The following is an 18,215-nucleotide window of genomic DNA, read 5'->3' on the forward strand; positions in this document are numbered from 1 at the left end:
TATAAGAAATTATATAAGAAATTCTGGTTGGACTCTGGGAAACCAAAATGTTGCAAATAATTCGGTACCCTTATTTTAATTGTGGTTGCAAGAAACTAATAAGAAAACCACCAGCCTTAAAAAAATATTAAAAACTTTGGTTAATATAATAAGAAAAAGTTCCTTGGAAGAGATGCTAAAACAAACGAAAATTATTTTGAATGAAAGATTGTAGTTTGGCTTCAGACACAAGAGGCAATGGACTAAAATAAATTAAAATGCTATAAACTGATAAGCACACAAGACAAAGTAGTTTTCAAAAAAGAAGAAACTGAAGAATAGAATTTCAGTTTGAATGCGAGGAATGTCAGTCAAGAAAAAATAATAACATTGGGAGTAAAGTTGCAAATAAAAATAATGCAAGTTTACATTAATTGTGAAAAATCACAGGCTTCATAAAATGAAACAAATATTGCTATTATGTTGCTAGAATGTGTGTGCATCATTCACTATTTCAGCTGAAAAGTCCATCCTACTTTATTAGTAACCTTCCTTTCGAAATCCCCCCCTGATATTTCAGCAGTTACAATTTTCAGTTGAAAGAGTATCAAATAATCCATTTGCAATTAGGTTTGCCGGCTTTAAAAACAAAAACAAAAGCAGTGAATTGGATAGTATATGTTAGAAAAGTTTAAACCTAACACTTTCAGTTATACTTTTAAACTTTTACATGATGTAGGAAAGCAAAAATTTATGTCGGTTAGAATTGGATAATGGGGATTTATCTACGAGCCACTCAGTCCCATACAACACAATTTGTTGTCATTTCAAAATGCATGAAGGAGGGAGCAAAGACATTAAAAACGTGCAGAGAGTAGTGACTGGAAATTAGAGGAAGTCATGCAAAACTTACTATTTCCACTAGAATTCCTTATAATTTAAGCAACTATACAATATTCCAAGAAAACCAGCCTTCCCAGTGCTGCAAGCTCCACAAATTCTAACAAAATTCAGACTTTAGTTCATTCAGTGTGAAGCCATTAAAGTCTCAACTACATTCTCTGTTAGTTGGCCGGCTGCAGAAATGTTTTTTTAAAGTTAGGTGATAATGGGAAAGAGAGTATCAGCAACAGACATGAGTTATGTCGGTTGTGTGGAACACAGGTAGAAGTTAAGAACATAGGTTCTTAGATTTTGAAACTTATAACAGAAGTGATAGTGCCGTGAATGAACATTTGAAGCTGGGATACATTTGGTACTGCACTAAGAATATTTTCAAAAGAAAAAAGTTACCGTCTTTTAAAAAGCTGATATCTTTTGCCAGACTCCTCAGAACTTTTTTATAGATAGAATGTGATGGTCAAAGGTTTGCTCAGCAACACCTCCACCTCTTCAATTCTGCCATAAAATCAATACATTAAATGGAATCTTTTCTACTTTTTCTTTAGGATAGACTACAATAAGCTGGAGGAATCACATCAGCTAAGTCAACAGTGTGATGTTTTCAGCTTTGCCCTTCATACAACAGAATGACCTGCCACATATCTAGTAATGGTGAGATAGCCATTTGTTTTGTATGTTATATAGCTGGCTTTTTTGCTCTCTTGTAATAAGTAAACTAGATATGTTTACCTATTGGTCTCCCTAACTCTTTAAAATCAACATTGCAAAATAAGTTAGGGTACACTTAACAGGCAGTCAAACTCAGAATCAAGTAATTGAAACATCACCCTTGCAATTCCTTCCCTCATTTATGATCATGGTCTAATTTGCTGAAACAAGAGATCCAACTTTAATCTGCCTGAGTTTGTTTCACTATCAATAAAATGATGGGATAAATAATTAACTATGTTATGTAGCCATAGTGAAATCATTTCTGTAAGTTTGGTATGAACCACTTCATAAACATAAATTGTTCTTGCTACTAATCTTTATGCATATTGTAAAGTATCTTCATTTTATGAGGTAAATAATGGAAGAAAAGACTAAAAATGAGATCCAGACTCCCTCAATCTATCTAGAGGCTGAGATTGAGTATTCTGATGAAAATAGAAAGGAATACATTTACAAAATGTGGGTATGTGAGCTTGAATAAGGGCATGTTTGAGCCAATCAGAGCATTTTTCACTTCCTCACATTTTTACTTAGATTTTTGGAAGAGTAAGCGGTAAAGAAGCAAAAAGAGGAATGGCAAACAATCAGCAGATGAGCACGATTGCATAAACACAGCAATGCTGATGTGTAATCAGAGTCCGAGGGCAGCACAAGTTATATGTAAGCTAGTGGTCAAGCGGACAAGGCAGGAGGGAAAAGACAAAACAGGCAACAAGTTGATAGAGCAGTATCAATCAATCAGCAGGTGCACAAAGCATCAGAACAGCAGTTCCATGAAGTCAGCAGATGCACACAGCAGCAAGGGAGAAATGCTAGCCAGTGAAAAGAGAGAAGTTCAGTTGGAGGTACTGCCTATAAGCAGTCATATACAAATGGCAGCAAGGATACATGGGCAGTACCTTGGGCAGTCTTATGCCACGCAGTCAGTGGTGAAGAGGACCATTCCAGGAAATCAAGCAGCAAAATAGTATATTGCAATGCCAGGCAGCCAGCAAGTAGACAAAGCAGAAAGAAAGCAATGAGCGCCATATCATTTTTTAAAAGCAGAGTTTGAAGAGGGCTGTGCCCATGAATAATCAGATAAAGCTGCTGGCAAGGAGGAAAGAGAAGCTCTTGAACAGATTGCCAGGGCAGTGAGATGACATTATTCTTTCGGAACTAAGAATATTTTAAGTGAAAGAACCCCAGAATCTGGATGCTCATCTTCCAGTAACAGCATTAGATCAACATAGTGTATTGTGAAAATCCACAAGAGTACAGCACACAAATGGAAATGAGGCTGAGCCCTAGTGCCTGAGGGAGGCCTGGGGACCCTCCTATAAATGAAACTAAAGAATGAGAATCCACAAGGAAATTAAAGAAATGGGAACGCGTCTAAAATTGTTTCTAATAAATGATTTTAAAATAAAACAAACCAAAATACTAGCAAAGAGCTGGATTAGAAATGATTGGCTGGGATTGAAGATGTTGCTTACCCCTCTCTGGAGCCCACAAAATGGGAATGTTGGGAATTTCTGCAGCAGAAAAACAGAAGAGAAAAAGGGATTTCTGACTCCCAGGTTCAAGGAAAAGCAGGTCAATTTAGGGATGGTGACGTGCTTAGAGCACAACAAGAACTGGACAGAACCTTTGCCCATTCCCAGATGCAAACGTTTTCTGAGATTTGAGAAAGGTTTGAAAATCCCACAGCATTTTAATATCACAATCTCCCACCTCTATTCACAAAAACAACAACATCACTTACCTGCAGTTAGTTTTCTTCGAAGAGTTTGACGACATAGAGCCTACATATAGCGTGAGGGCATCTCTCTTGGGAACAGGTACAGGCACACACACACAAAATCAAAAAACCTTTCAAAATGAATTGATTTAAAGAAACAGGAACTGTGCAGATGGTAGCAAGTGACAAAATGATCTCATTAAGTGGATCAACACTTTCTTCTAAATTCAAATTTACCTTTTATTTCTTGAAATACTTATCTGTGTTTGAGGTTCAGAGTGGGATTTAGGTGGACAATAGTTTCCTAAGAAAATTAGTTACACCAGGGAGCTTTCATTCCTTCATTAAGTGGTCGCCCACAAAGAGCCACACATACAGTTGAGCAAAGTCATGCTCAGAAATCAGAAATGGACACAAGGACCCTTAAATCTGATTATATTTATATTATTAGTGAATATTCTCATAAAACCATCAGTAAAGTAATTCAATGGTGTTCATTATGTGGAAAATTGAAGGCTAAAGATTGTGTTATATCATATATTAATTTATAGCACACTAGTATGATCCATTCTTCCTACATTTTGTTCTGGAAAGGCAGTATGATTATGAATCAATGAGACTGTTTCAGCTACATGCCTGGCAAAACTACTCTTTAGGTGATAACTTTAGTTGGTGTGTCTGTTGGGAGTTAAGGTCTCTTTCTTTCTCCAAATACAATGTATATATCTGCAATATTACACAGAGTGCATGAGACATATGTTGGCAGAAATGTAGTTTAAGTTTATTTTATGTAATTAAGAGATAAAAAAAATAGATCAACATACTTTCATGAAAGTATTCATTAGACAAAACTGTGCAAACAGACACACCAATGTGCAATAGGAAATAAATAAATAAATAAATAAATAAGTGATGGTAGTGCTATCACATTTAGTCCAGTATGGCAAGGAAATACAGCTGGAAAAGTACCATGCACTGTACTTTATACAAAAAACCAAAGTTGTATGCCTATTGGGTACATATTCAGATGAAGTAGTAGACTACTTAGGAGTTTATTATGTAAGAACATGAAAATTTTGTAAGATAAGAATCATGTTTGCCATATCCTGTTTGCCATACAATAATATAGCAATGGTTCATAAGTGGAATAATTCATCAATTACTTTACATTTAAGACAGGGATCCTCTCTCAGAATACTTCTTCACAGAAGTACTGCAGAAGCGAATTAAAATATATATTTCAATGCTAAGTGATGGAAACTCCAGGAGATAAGTCTGTCTTGAACCCAAGAACAAGATTTATGACTAAAAGCAAAATAAGAGCAAGTATGGATTTAAGTGTTGAAAGGATATTTTTAGAAAGTGTATGCAGACATTAATAAATGTAGTGACAGTAAGAGGATGAATGGATCCCATAACTCTGATTTAACAAAAGATGGCACATTTGCTGTACCTCATATTGTGACCTAAATTAAAGTCGCTTAGAAAGGAAAACTAGCATAAACAGAAAGCCCATAGGAGAACAGAAATGTAAGTAACTAACAGACTATCATACCAAAAGCTAATTCTCTCATTGAGCATCAACTCATGAATCACAGTCACTGTTCTAGATGCTATACTAGTATGTATCAATTTGCCTAAAAATAAGACATATGAAAGTAGCAGCTTTCGTAGCATAAGGCACAAAAATGTTATTAAAGTCACTAGAATTTTTTTTGAAATAAATGAATTTAGGATTCAGGTTCTAATCATTCATATTCCACTAATAAAATGAACCAAGCTTACGTCCAATTGCAGTATGTATAACTAAGCATATGTTTCTTTAAAATGTATCCTCCTCTGCCTCCTCCTCCTCATTGATTTGTTAATCAGCTTCTAAGCAACCCTCTCAAGACATTTTACACCTAAGAGTATTAAAAACAGTTAAAAACACAAAAACGGCAAATATGTTTAAAAGGAGATTAAAATGCTAACATAGCAGACACTCATGGTAAAGACCCATTTTTAAAGCTGGGAAGGCCTGCCAGAACAAAAATGCCACTAATGGTTTCAAAAAACTGCAGATAGTGGGCCCTGTTGTATTTCAACAGTAATGCTATTTTACACAATGGAGAGGCCACACTACAAGCCCTGCTCCAAGTTACTGCAGAACAGGCTTCTAAGATCTTTGGAATTTGCAGGAAAATTGTTCCACACTCCACAGCAATCTGTTTGATCTACTAATGCGTAACAAGTATCAGAAATATGTGATATACCCATCCTGAAGGAATGTTCGAATTTTCCAGTATTATTCTGTTGCTGCAATGCAGGATTAACAAGGGAGAGATGGGTGAAAAAATATTCTGAATATGGACATGAATATCACAGCTGTGCTATAAGACTGCATGATGATATGATAGAACAAGCTGTATTTCCTCTGATCCGGCCAATTATAATGTGGTGCTATCACATTTCAAAAGTCAGTAAATACTATTAAATGTGGGGTGGGATTCAATTAATGAGTCCCATCAGAGTATGTGTACAAGCACAACAGAAATTTAATAAATAAAATACAATACTGTGGGAAGAATTGTTTTTGTTTGTTACTATGCTATGTTATGGATTTTGTGTTTCTATATTGTAAACTGCCCTGTGATCCTCAGATGAAGTGCGGCATAGAAATTTAATAAAATAAATCAATAAATTTCAGTTCAGTTCAGGGGAATGCTTTCCTAAACAGGTGTCTTCATGAGCTGGAGAACTGTCATCACTCATTGGGCCTCTTGTATTTCAGCAGGGAGGGCTTTCCACAACACTAGTGCCACCAGTGAAAAGCCTGGCTTCTGTGTTACCACAAGCTGGTAATCATTAGGCTGTGGCAAAACTAACTGGGTTACATTAGCTGATGATAGTACCCTACCAAGCAGTGAAGAGGAAGATCGTTTTTCAGGTAACATGCTCCAGAGTTTTTTAGGACGTTGCATGCAAGTAGCAGAACCTTAAGACTGGCTTGGTGGCTAATAGGGGAGGCAATAGTGTGATAAGGAGCACCACTTACCACACGGGCTGCAATATTCTGTGCCAGCTGCATCGGGGGAGACCCATATAGAGCACATCACAGTAATCCAGACACGAGGTTATCAATGCATGTGTCACAGTGGCCAGCTTAGCACTGTCCAATAAAGGGCACAGATGACATACCAGCTGAAGCTGATGATAGGTGCTCTTTGCCACAGAGGCCAGCTGAGCCTCAATGGACAATGATGGCTCCAAGAGTTCCCCTAAACTGCATACCTGTGCTTTCAGAGGGAGTGCAACCCCATCTAGAACAGGCAGACTCAGCAGTGATCAAATCTGGGAACCTCTTACCCAGAGTGTCTCTGTCTTAGCAGGATTCAGTACTCGGTAACCCTATATCCTTCTAGGTTGGAGTAAATAACACAAAACACATTAGCCTGCTTGTGGAAATCATGGCCATCAGGAAAGCTATGGTGAATATGAGCAGCTGCAGATTCCAAGTAGTTTCACAAAGTTTTGGTAAGATACACACAGGTTTAGCTTCCTGAACACAATTTGTCCCTTGGAAATTGTTCGTTAGGTAAGAGTTTGCATAATGGGATGTCAATTTCCATTTATCCCTATGGGAAAATTTCTAATACATTTATGGCCATGGAATTTTGACCCCCGAAAGCAAAACAACAGAAAAAATGTTCTCTGATTTGTGTGATTGCTCCCCCACTCTTCTTCTGTTCCTTAGTCAACCAAAGAAGGCAATGTGCCAACCACAAAAAATCATGCATCAAAAGCAAAATTTTCAGTATACCAATTAAAAACCAGATCTCAATGCACAAATCCTTCCATCTGTAAAATCCAGTATCTAGGGCAGTATTTTCAGGTAGTGCTAAAAGCTAACTAAGATGGTACCAGACTAAGCTCAAGAGAAGGATGTTCTGCAACTGGGGTACTGCCACTGAGATGGTCCTTTCAGGGTCCTGGTATCCTGGTCCTGATGCTGGTATAACTAAAAGCACCTCCCCAGTAGATCTAAGCTCATGGGCAGGACAGTCACACCTTCAGACAGCTTGGTCCTATAACTTGTAGGGTATTAAATGTTGGAGTCCGCCCTGTAAATTTGGCTCCATAGCAAGCAGGCAGCCAGTGCAGATCTTTAAGGATTGGCGCAACATGGTATTGCACAGTCAATTGCTGGCGGTATCAGAAGCCATTGAAAAAATGTGAGGAATTAGTTGTGTTGCCCCCTTCCTGACACATGTTCTGAATCAGAGCAACCAAAGTCATGTTGGTGCCTAAAATGGTCTAGATAAAATCTTTCCCCATTCTCTCAAGTACCTTGTCTGAAAATGGGTATTTGTGACCAGGTGATAGTTGTTATGCACGTCTGGGTTCAGAGAGGGCTTACTGAGGAGGAGACCAATGGTTTAAAGCTATAATACTTTCCCCAGAAGATATGGACAGAAGATATTGTCCATCTGCACAATACAGCCCCCTGCCCCTAGGATACTGTTATGTGCTTCCACCATTTTTTAATAAAAAAGATAAGATCAGGAAGGTTTTGATGACTGTTGAAAGACTAATAATCCTGTCATGGTCTTGCAGGATTTATCACTGGACACTCTGAAACAACGAAGGGAACTTCGCCCCATAACACTCAAATGGCAAGGGGCAGGAATAAGATGCTATTGGGCTTTCCCCTTTAGTTTAGTAGTCACCAAAGGAAACACATCACTCTCAGCCACCAGCCTCAAAGAAGCCCCAGAACTATTAACAACTCTAGAACAGGAATGTCCACCTGAGGTTATTGATTTTTTGGAGAGCAAGATAGTGAGCCCATTGGTGAAGATGATGCAGCTCAGGAGCCCATCCGAGAGCTAAGGAAAGCCATCAACAATCAAAAAGAAGAATGGGACAAGGAACAAGCAGCACTGCACATATTTCAGAAAGTTTACTATATTCTCAAATGCCCAGAAAATGAACAGGAACTAAGGCAGAACTAATACAAGGCTAGAATGCTGTTTCAAAGAGAAAAGGACTCCTTTTCTACAGAAGCAAAAGCAATTGGACTGGATGATATGAAAATATAAACATCTGGAAGGTACCTTGGATTTTGGGCATGAGGTTTAAAATAAAATGTCTACTTTAATGTACCCTATCATTTAAAATAAGCTTGTTTTTTATGCTTATTGTTTACTCTATACCCACAGTGGTACTGGAGTGCCCTCTACTGTTGAAAGAGGACACACACCTTGATGTATGTTTTAAAGGTTTTAGGTTAAAATTAAAAGGGTTTTCCCCCAAAGTTGTGATATAAGTAGATTTATTATAAAAATAACTGAACTGCCTAATAAGAGCAAAAATGTGGAAGGTTTAGATTGGTGAAAGGCACTATTGATTATTTGCTAAAATAAGTACAAGTATTAATGTAGTTACTTTAAAAGTGAAGTAGTTGGGAGATCCAATAAAACGGGCCAGAATGGCAACTTATTTGTTCAAATGGATCCACATATAGCCATTTTGCAATAAATCCATAAAATAGATGAAAAAATGCAGTGCTTATACAGTCATAGGTCAGCCAAAGGTTTATAGTGAACAGCTCCAATAAATTAATACATTCATGATTTAATTGGAAAATATTTTGAAATTACATCTGCTACAATTAGGATAAATAATACAGATTCACAAAAATGTCCACTCAGCTGCAGGACAAAACAACATTGTCAATTATCACCTTTATTATTTGCTCTAATTATAGAACCCCTGAAATTATACCAATTCTGGAAGGAAAGGGTGTAACTATCAATGGAAGGGAATACATTTTGGGATGATATTGTTTCATGTACACCAGGCCCGGTTGATGCTGGAAAGTTATTGAGTATAGACAGTGGTGGAGGAAGCTGCTCGGGCACCTGGGGCGGTGTGCCTGAGGCGGGGCGAGCCGGCTATAGGGGCGGGGCGCACTGTGGGGCCTCCAGAGTCTGCCTGCCTCCTCCCACTCAGCCACCCTACAGCTGGGGGGAGGCAGCGGGCTGACCATTTGGGGCAGCGTGGAGCCTGCACGCGCCCAAGCCACAGCATCTCTCCCAGGAGAGACAAGTGTCTCAGGCGCACTGCAAGCCCTGCGGTGAGTGCCGCCCGGCATTTTGTCACCCCCCTCAGTGGTGACACCAGGGGCGGACCACACCCACCGCACCCCCCTTCCTCCAGCCCTGAGTATAGAACTGGATACCTTTTTTAATGTCTCTGGACTTAAGGTAATTTTTCAAAAATTGGCAGTAATGTTCTTTCAAACTTCCCTGCAACTTCAAGAAACCTTCTCCAAAATATTACAAATCCCAATAGCTAGAAAAAGCTTCAGATACTTAGGTTACCCATTCAGGTTACCCATAATTGAAACAAATTATAGCAAAGTATGGAAAACAATAAATATGGATATACAATGTTGGAGTAACATGAAATTTTCTATTATGCATCAACTGGCTGCAACTAAAAACAATGCTTGTTCCAAAATTACTCTTTTTATTTCAAACATTACCAGTTTGGATCCCACCAGCCCGTATGTCCAAATGGCAAAAAGCAAAGCAAATTCCTATTTCAATCAGGCAGACCATGCATTTAAAATACCTTTGCTGTACCCTCAACCAACTGTTGGAGGATGAGGACTCCTAAATCTAAACAGCTATTACCACACGTGTCAACTTAGCAACATGACAGACCTAATGTCTGGCAATAAGGGAACTCAATGGAGCACATTAGAGAACACTGGCTTAGTAATCCATTCACACTTACAACTTTCAAAATTTGGACAAAATGGGCAAAGGTTTTGATTCCAGGCCTCTCATCCATTATTCCATTACTGTTCTACACAGTTTTCCAAAAAACAACATCCCCCCCCAAGAGCCTATAATAGAGATTTGTGGAATGAAAATCAATTCTATTATTTGAAAGATTTTTACATAGATGGGACAACCACTTACCATTAATGTTGTGGCGTTTCCCAGCACATACACCAGGTGAGGGCAGGGCACAGAAGGTGAAAATAACCCACCACACCAGCCTAGCCCTTGCTGCCGATGCAGCCAGGCATGTGTGAGAGAGGGGCACGGAGGGTTCATGGAACCTGTGTGCCAGCTCAACCCTAACCACTGAAGCCAAGCAGGGCTGCACTGCACTACCTGCCCGTCCACTCAGGGAAGAGTCCAGCTGGCTGACATGGCTCTTGGTGGGTGAGTCTCCCTGATGCTGGACAGTTGGCCATTTAGCGAGGGGGCTGGGGACGTGACAGTGAGGCCAGGCCGGGCTCTGGGGCTCACAGACCCCCAGCAGCAGGCAGGATGGGATGGGGATCCCTGTATGGGTGTGCCTGGCTCACACTCCCTAAAAATCATGCGCCCAGGGCTACAGCCCCCCCGGGGCCCCCATGCTAGGTCCCTGCATTAATGAGATGAAAATTCATTTGGGAAATGCTCAGATATCATGGCTATTAGGCTACCAATTAAGGTCCTTTTGAACAAATTGTCAGGTTAAAAATGAAGCCATAAGACAATCAACAAAATATGAAAAAATAATAGTGGAAAAAGGGCTAATGTCTTATTTGTATAAATCTATTATAGACGTTCAATTTTGCTTGCAGCAAAATTTGCGGCAAAATTTGAGAAGGTGGTGGGAACTAAATTGGAATTTAGAAATTGTAAAAGAGGCATGGAAAACACTGTGGACAAAAGTGCCGTACAAATCCCTATTGGCAACCACCTGAGAAAGAGTTTTTAAAATTGTGTATTGGCTGGTTTTTAAGACCTAGGTGCCTAGTTTATATAAAACCAAACAGTTCTCCGCTGTGTTAGGGAGGATGTCCCACTACAGGGACATATTAATGCATGTGGTGGGAGTGTCCAAAAATAGAAAAGATCTGGAAAAATATATTTACAGCAATAACTTTGATAACAAGGCAGACAGTCCCCATTACCCCAGGACTCTCTCTAGTTAACGTGTATAGTCATGATGCGCTGTAAATTAAAAACAAAGAGCTCATAACACATATATTAACCATTACAATAACAACTATTGCTAGAACATAGAAATCATTGAAATTATTAACTGTGGACCAATGATATAATGCAATTTGGCAAACAGCATTACTGGAAAAACTGACATAAAAAAATAAAAGTAGTGAGAGGCCAAAAGAAACACGACAATTTTTACATAGTCTGGTGTGATTTTATTGATTACACAAATAATGAGGAATATGGTAGAACAGTACCCATAGCTTACAGAACAGTCTGGTGTGCATGAAGTACATATTTTATTTTATTTTCCCTTCCTCCTCCCTCCCCCTTCTTATAAATTCTTATAAATTCTAACTGTTATTGATACAAAATACCTTTTTACTTATGGTCACCAATCTAAGCAATACACATTACTATACATCATTTCACATATGTAATAATTTTGGTATATATACTTTGACCCAACTTTGTCAATATATTCAGAAATGTTGAACTGAGCGTTTATTGTAGTTTTATTTTTTAATATGAATGTTATGTAATTGCTGCAAGTCATATGCTCTAATGGAAACAAAGGTATATAGTGGTACCTTGGGTTAAGTACTTAATTCATTCCGGAGGTCCGTTCTTAACCTGAAGCGCCACTTTAGCTAATGGGGCCTCCCGCTGCCGCCGTAGCACAATTTTTGTTCTCATCCTGAAGCAAAGTTATTAACCCGAGGTACTATTTCTGGGTTAGTGGAGTCTGTAACCTGAAGCGTATGTAACCCGAGGTACCACTGTATCTCAATGCAACCATGTTAAACAGTTCAAGGGTAAAGGAGACAACAGCATGTTTGAATGATGTAGGGAAGGAACCACAGGAAAGAGAGGATGATTGTATGGCATAGAGGAGAAATAAGGTTGGGGTAGTAGCAGTCAGAAGATGGGAAGTAATGGGATTGGAGAGGCACACAGAGAGGTGAGATGAGGACAACAGGGTAGCTGACTCATCAAGTGAAACAGAGAATAAAAAGGAAACAGTTAATAAAGGTGTATGGGGGACCACTGAAGATTCCCAATAAGTAGTGCACATTCAGTAGCAAGGGCTGATTAAACATAATTTTTAGCAGACATGTGTATTGCATATGCTAAAAAAATTAAAAGTGCCATGTTATATTTTAATGGATAAATGCCTTCTGTTGTAAGCATACATAGCGGTGAATTCCTGATATAGGTTACTCTGCATGGAGACTTAGCCATAACAGCAATACTCTCATGATGTGCTTGTTTCGAAAGATGATTGTGAGTGTGCTGCTGTAATAATGTGATGTAAATTCAAATAAAAGTCAGAATATTTTTCCAAAATAAAATATTGGCATAAGATTTATAATGGTGTGTACCTTCTACGGTTTTGTGCTCATAGAAGTGTCTCCTCAATGAGTGACTTATCAGCTTGGGATGTAAAATGTAAAAATGACTTAGGGGACCAGGACAAGTCTTGCAAGGATAAAGACAAGCCATTTTTCTTACGGTTGGAAAACTGCTCAGCAAAATAATTTCTAGTTTCTCCCCAATCAAATTTCAGTGGAAGTAAAAGAGATTTTTAGCAGATTACCACAGACTAATAATAATGTTTCCTGATTCACTCTACTTTCTTTGGCAAAACTTAATCCCTTTACTATTTACAAATCATATTATTACATAACACAGCAAGTGCATATCAAGTAAAATGGTATTTTACTGCTGCCTGCTACACATAATGAAATCTATTTCCACTACAAACAAACATACATGAGAATCATTATAAATTGTTCTCAAGGATATTAGCAATCAAATAAATACCTCAGCAGTGTAGCCCAGAGGAAAGAGATCAGAACACCTAATGCACTTTATATGTACCCAACAAACTCTCTCTCTTTTTTCTGCAACATAAAGAAATATATTCCAAAACTTGTGCTCATTACAACGGGAACTTGGAAATAAATAAAAATAATAAATAGTATGCAATATTCAAAGTATTTAACATTTATGGTCTTGCAATAATCACTTCAGAGCTATTTTGGTTTGCATGTTGCTTTTGTACATGAACTTTCCCCCCAATTTGATCAGAATGGCATTTTAAGCTGTGCATTGGGGCTGAGCAACAATACAGTGATTTGCCTATAGTCACCCAGAAAACGTAATGCCAGGACACAAAATTTTACACTCAAACCTACTGTTGATAGCTCAGTGGTTTTGAAGCTATGTTCCAAGGAACAATGGGATTCTCCAGAAGCTTATGAGTTTCCTCAATGAAGTAGCTAATGGCAGAAAGTAACTCTAGAAAGTAGCTTGTTCATTTCTACCAATTTGTGCATGCAGTTCATGCAGAATAACAGTGAGCCCCAACAGGCCTGGGCAAAGGCCAGGTGAACTGAGTGTACACCCTAAAACGTTCTCCAGAATTCTCTACAAGATACCACAGTTCTTTAGTATATGTACTTGAGTTCCTTGAAAGACAAGTTAACACGGAATATTCCCTAAAGCTAGAAAGTTAGAAAACCATTCCTCTAGCTATGTACCATATTAGTTCTTCACAGCCATATCAGATAATATTGTACATTTCTACTGTTTCAATCAAATTCTAAGACCTGACAAGGGAATAGGGTAAATCCAATTACCACTTTCCTTCAGTAACTGATAGGAAACGTATTGGGGACCTGTAGACAAAGCTTATACAAATTACAAAAGAAAATGGAAGAGCAAGGTAAAATAGAGTGGAGAGTGAGTAAAACAATAGCTTTAAGTGTCTGTAACCCAAGGTATGACTGTATACACTAAATTCATTTTCTCTTTCACCTCTCCTACTTCCTAGATAACTTGTTACTCTCTGCATGTAAATACAGTACTGCACTTCTCATCCTACACATATGAACTACAATACGTAACTTTGATAACCTTTTATCTTTCCAGTGCTCTGCTTAAAAAAAAACCCATTCATCTCTCCCTCAATAAGGAATATTAATACAGCATGTCAAACACTGCCACCTTTCCAGGTAGACTGGGAGCCTGCTTGCAAGTAGCAGATTGGATAGATTTTAACCAATAGGTTCCTCTTCTTTTCCTTATTCCGCTTCATCTACTGCTTTCATCTCTTGGTTTTTATTCTTAATAAAACTTCATATAATTCGGCTCTTGGTGTCTGAGGTGTGTTTATGCCAAACTCTAGGATTCTGGGAATCTCCTATGTGCCTACCCACCTACTACATAGGTGAAAAGGGGGAATTTCATAGGTCAAAGAGCAATCTGTGCAGAACACTTAGGTGGGGTAGGCAGCTGGATGCTAGTCCTGTGGTTCCTGATAAATCAAGAGGGATTTGGCTGAGAAGGGCAGGCTGTGCTGTTTCAAAGTAATAGCTGTGGCCTGCCAGAATTCACCCCACCTGGGGGTTAATAGGGAGCTAATAGGGGGTGTGGTGGCAGCTTGGGTCACAACTGGCCTATCTTCTAAGACAGTTGTGCAAAGGAGTTTATAAAGAAGCTCTATTATCCTCTCCCTTCTGTTAAAGGGTGCATAATGAACGGAGTGGAATTTTGAGAAATTTAATTTCTCCGCAAGTGTTCAACCATCTTCAGTATCAGTTAAGGTCCAGATTGCTTAGCTATGCATTCACATAGCTTCAAGATCAGGTTAAGAAAGTAAAATGGACTTCCAGAAGGTATGGGGGAAAACATTCAGTCAAAATTCACAAAGCACATGCTATTGCTGCTTCTTCATTTTTGCTTTTTGAGTTTTCCTTCTCTTAATATGCTACTCTTGCCAAGATGAATCAAGAGTGTCGGCCCGCCACTGCCTTTTGTCATAGGATCGCTGTATGTTAAACTTCCAAACAGTGAATATAAGTTGAAAATTTGGCAGAAATTCAGATTGGAGAAGCACAAGGAAAATTAAACAGAAAACATAAGGGGTGGTCAGTGCCAGGGGACTGGCAGCACACTGGCAAGTGTGTACCAGGGAAAGTGGGGCTGGAGTCTGACTCAGGAGAGGAGGGCAGTGATTTGTGACGCTGGGGAAGCTTTAGAGCTGGAGGGTGGAGCACAGGATGGGTCAAAAAAAGAGGAGGAAGAGGCAGGTCCGGCAAGTGAAGGGCTGGGTGCTTCCTGTCTCCCAGAACCAGAAATAAATAGAAGAGGGAAGAGCAGAGGAAGCTTCCACGCAGGCGTAGTCTCTGATTGTGTGCATGCAGCCCATCAGGGAAAAGTTCATAAACCGGTGGAGAGGAAGTGGTCCCCTGTTGCTGCAACTGCTCCATAAAGCATAGACCTGGGAATAGCCGCCTAGACTCTAGACTGGTAAACGTGGGTATTCAGAGCCATAGAAATGACTGTTAAGTGTCAGCTTGACAATAAAGAGTTAACTATCTGCCATGTGCATTCCTTTGGCTGGTGAGCATCCTTGACAGCACATTTCTAACTAGCTTGAAACTCTGTTTTGCAATCCTGGTTTTGAGGACAAGTGCAAACTAACATGTGGATGAACTAGCAATCTATAGTTTACCACAATCTAAGAGGCAACAAAGAAAGCAGAAAGTAAAGAGAAGAGAGAGAAGAAGGCAGGGTTCATTCTTGAGGCACTAAATCATGGCTGGGCATTATGGGCAAACTGACTTTAAAGTTGAACACAAGCAGGAAAAAAGGGAGATAAATTAAACACAGGCGGAATGCAATAAACACAAAGAAGAAGAGAGCAACAATACAAATGTAAAAGAGCAGACAATGCATACATAATATAGACATATATTCTAAATTCAAAATAAGCAATGAAGAGATGAAACCAAATATGATTCTCTGGCAAAATATCTTCTGAGGAGGAGATATGAGGAGAAAAATTCAGAAGCTCTAAAGAAAGTTCTTTTGTTGTGTGACTTAGTCAGCAGTCAAAAAGAAACTGACAGAGCCTTGGTCCCGCCCTTGTGCCATGCAGGGGCACAGGATTTCCCTACTCAGGGGTAAGGGCCTCAAGGCTATTCTGAGCACTGGAATTTCAAAAATGGTATCTGTGCAGGTAGAGATCTCATTTACTAACTGCCCAAAGACCAAAAATAAGAACCAAATTAATTCATTGGAGGTTTTTAAGCAGAGGTTGGATGGTCTTATGTCATGTATGATTTGGTTGAAATTCCTGCATTGCAGAGGACTGGACAAGATGACCTCTGGGGTCCCTTCCAACTCTACAATTCTATTAGTCTACATTATTCAGAGTCCTTTTGGCAATTCATTTCATGATTAAATTACAGGCCCACACAGGTTTCAAAATTGCAACCAGCCTGGCATACAACCCAAATAGGTTCTAAAGTATTCAGAATACCATATCTGAGAAAACTGGCTTGTGGCAGCTAACAAAAAGCAATACACTAAAGTCCTGGTTATTTTTAAAAGAAGAGCATTGAATATTGATACACTGAGAGACGAACTATTTTATGTGCTTGTTTAATTTGTGTGGTTCTTCCCACACAAGAGTCTCAAAGTGACTAACAACAGTAATAATTTTAAAAGTACAATAGATAAAAAAGTCAATTCTAAAAACAACACACTCAAAGTTAATCCACAAAATCAATCACAGGACCTTCCCACCCTCTCATTAGTAAATCCCAGAATCAATGCTTTTCTGAACATAATACTTGCAGGGGTTCTTTGTCTTTTCTACATTCTCTCCCTCTCTTGTTTTTAAATTTTAATTTACTGGATTCTGCCAATGCAGCAAATATATTATTGAACACTGATACAAATATATTATGCTGTTAAACTTGACACAAAAATGTTAGCATAATGGAAAAATGAGTGATCTCCAAGCAATGCATCTAGAATGAGAGAAATATAAGATAGATAAATATTTAAAGAGCATTTGTGTCCTTACAGGTATAATTCCTAAATGACCCAACTTGTTCAGAAGTTAAAATAAATCTTAAGAACAATTTTTCCATCTCTGCCGCACTTACTGCTAGTCATAACTTTTAGTCATACTGAATACATTATTTTTCCTCAACTTTTTGTCTTTATTTTCCAACCTGCTTTTTTTTTGTAACAAAGCAAGAATATACAGCTAAATCTAGAAATGACACTCACAAGAAAGGCTGGTAGATCATGGGAACTGTAATTACACGTAGTTAACCTCTGGTTTAAAAATCTATCAAAATTAAATTTCTACAAGTGGGCAAAGCTACAACAAAGCTTTGCCCTGGGCAACAGTGGAGGAGATTTTCTCACTATCCTCCTGGCACAGACAAAAGGCATGGAAATTTCTCTCATTAACAGCCAGTCTTTGCCAGTCTCATGAGGCAGATTGCCAACACAATCTCTTGCCAGGCTGTCTGAGCCTGGGTGCCAGCAATGTGACACAGATGGCACTCTAAGTGGTATGTATGATGAAACTGACTTTGTTCGTACGCATTGCCTTCCCTCTTGTGTTTGCTCTCAACTGTTAAACTGCAGCTTGTGCTATGGGGGGACAACTCAGCAGACCCACCCCCTCCTTGCCTTCCTGCTCCATCCCCCCCTTTACATGCATGGTTTTCCTTTATCTGTTTTTGATAGGTTAGTCCCTTCTTGGTGGTTGTTTTAATTAAATATTTTATTTTTTCATACCTTCTAGGAAAAAACAATATATGTCACCCAATGAAGCAGCAACCTCAATTCTGTTTGTGGGTGGCTCCGATTCACCTCAACCTGGTCCACACAGGGCCCCAGAAAATGATTAAAAAGCAATACTGAAACTAAAAACACCACAAACTATTCTGAAAGCTTGCCACCCAAATACCTCTGCTTTAGATTGTGATACTTCCGTTGCATATATGCCCTCCACTTCTCAAAGGAATAAATCAATTGCTTCCAAATTCAAGTGATGCTTATCTTCAAGGCGGAAGCTTTTAACCTCAAGCCAACCT

At 38.9% G+C, this 18,215-nt stretch overlaps 1 protein-coding gene across 22 annotated transcripts in view; it reads right to left on the minus strand.

Annotated features, from left to right (window-relative positions):
* GPHN (gephyrin) overlaps positions 1-18,215 on the minus strand; it is a 231,005-nt gene that overhangs the window by 123,936 nt on the left and 88,854 nt on the right. For 16 of the 22 annotated variants that reach the window (XM_081020644.1, XM_081020624.1, XM_081020625.1 and 13 more), the window contains exon 5: positions 3,069-3,107. The exons of the other annotated variants lie outside the window; for them this stretch is intronic. In XM_081020644.1, coding sequence (XP_080876770.1) covers positions 3,069-3,107 — 39 coding nt within the window. The remainder of the gene's footprint in view (positions 1-3,068; positions 3,108-18,215) is intronic. 22 annotated transcript variants of the gene reach the window in all.

Source organism: Podarcis pityusensis (assembly GCF_964106645.2).
Source record: "Podarcis pityusensis genome assembly, chromosome: 1".
In the NCBI taxonomy this organism is placed as follows: Eukaryota; Metazoa; Chordata; class Lepidosauria; order Squamata; family Lacertidae; genus Podarcis; species Podarcis pityusensis.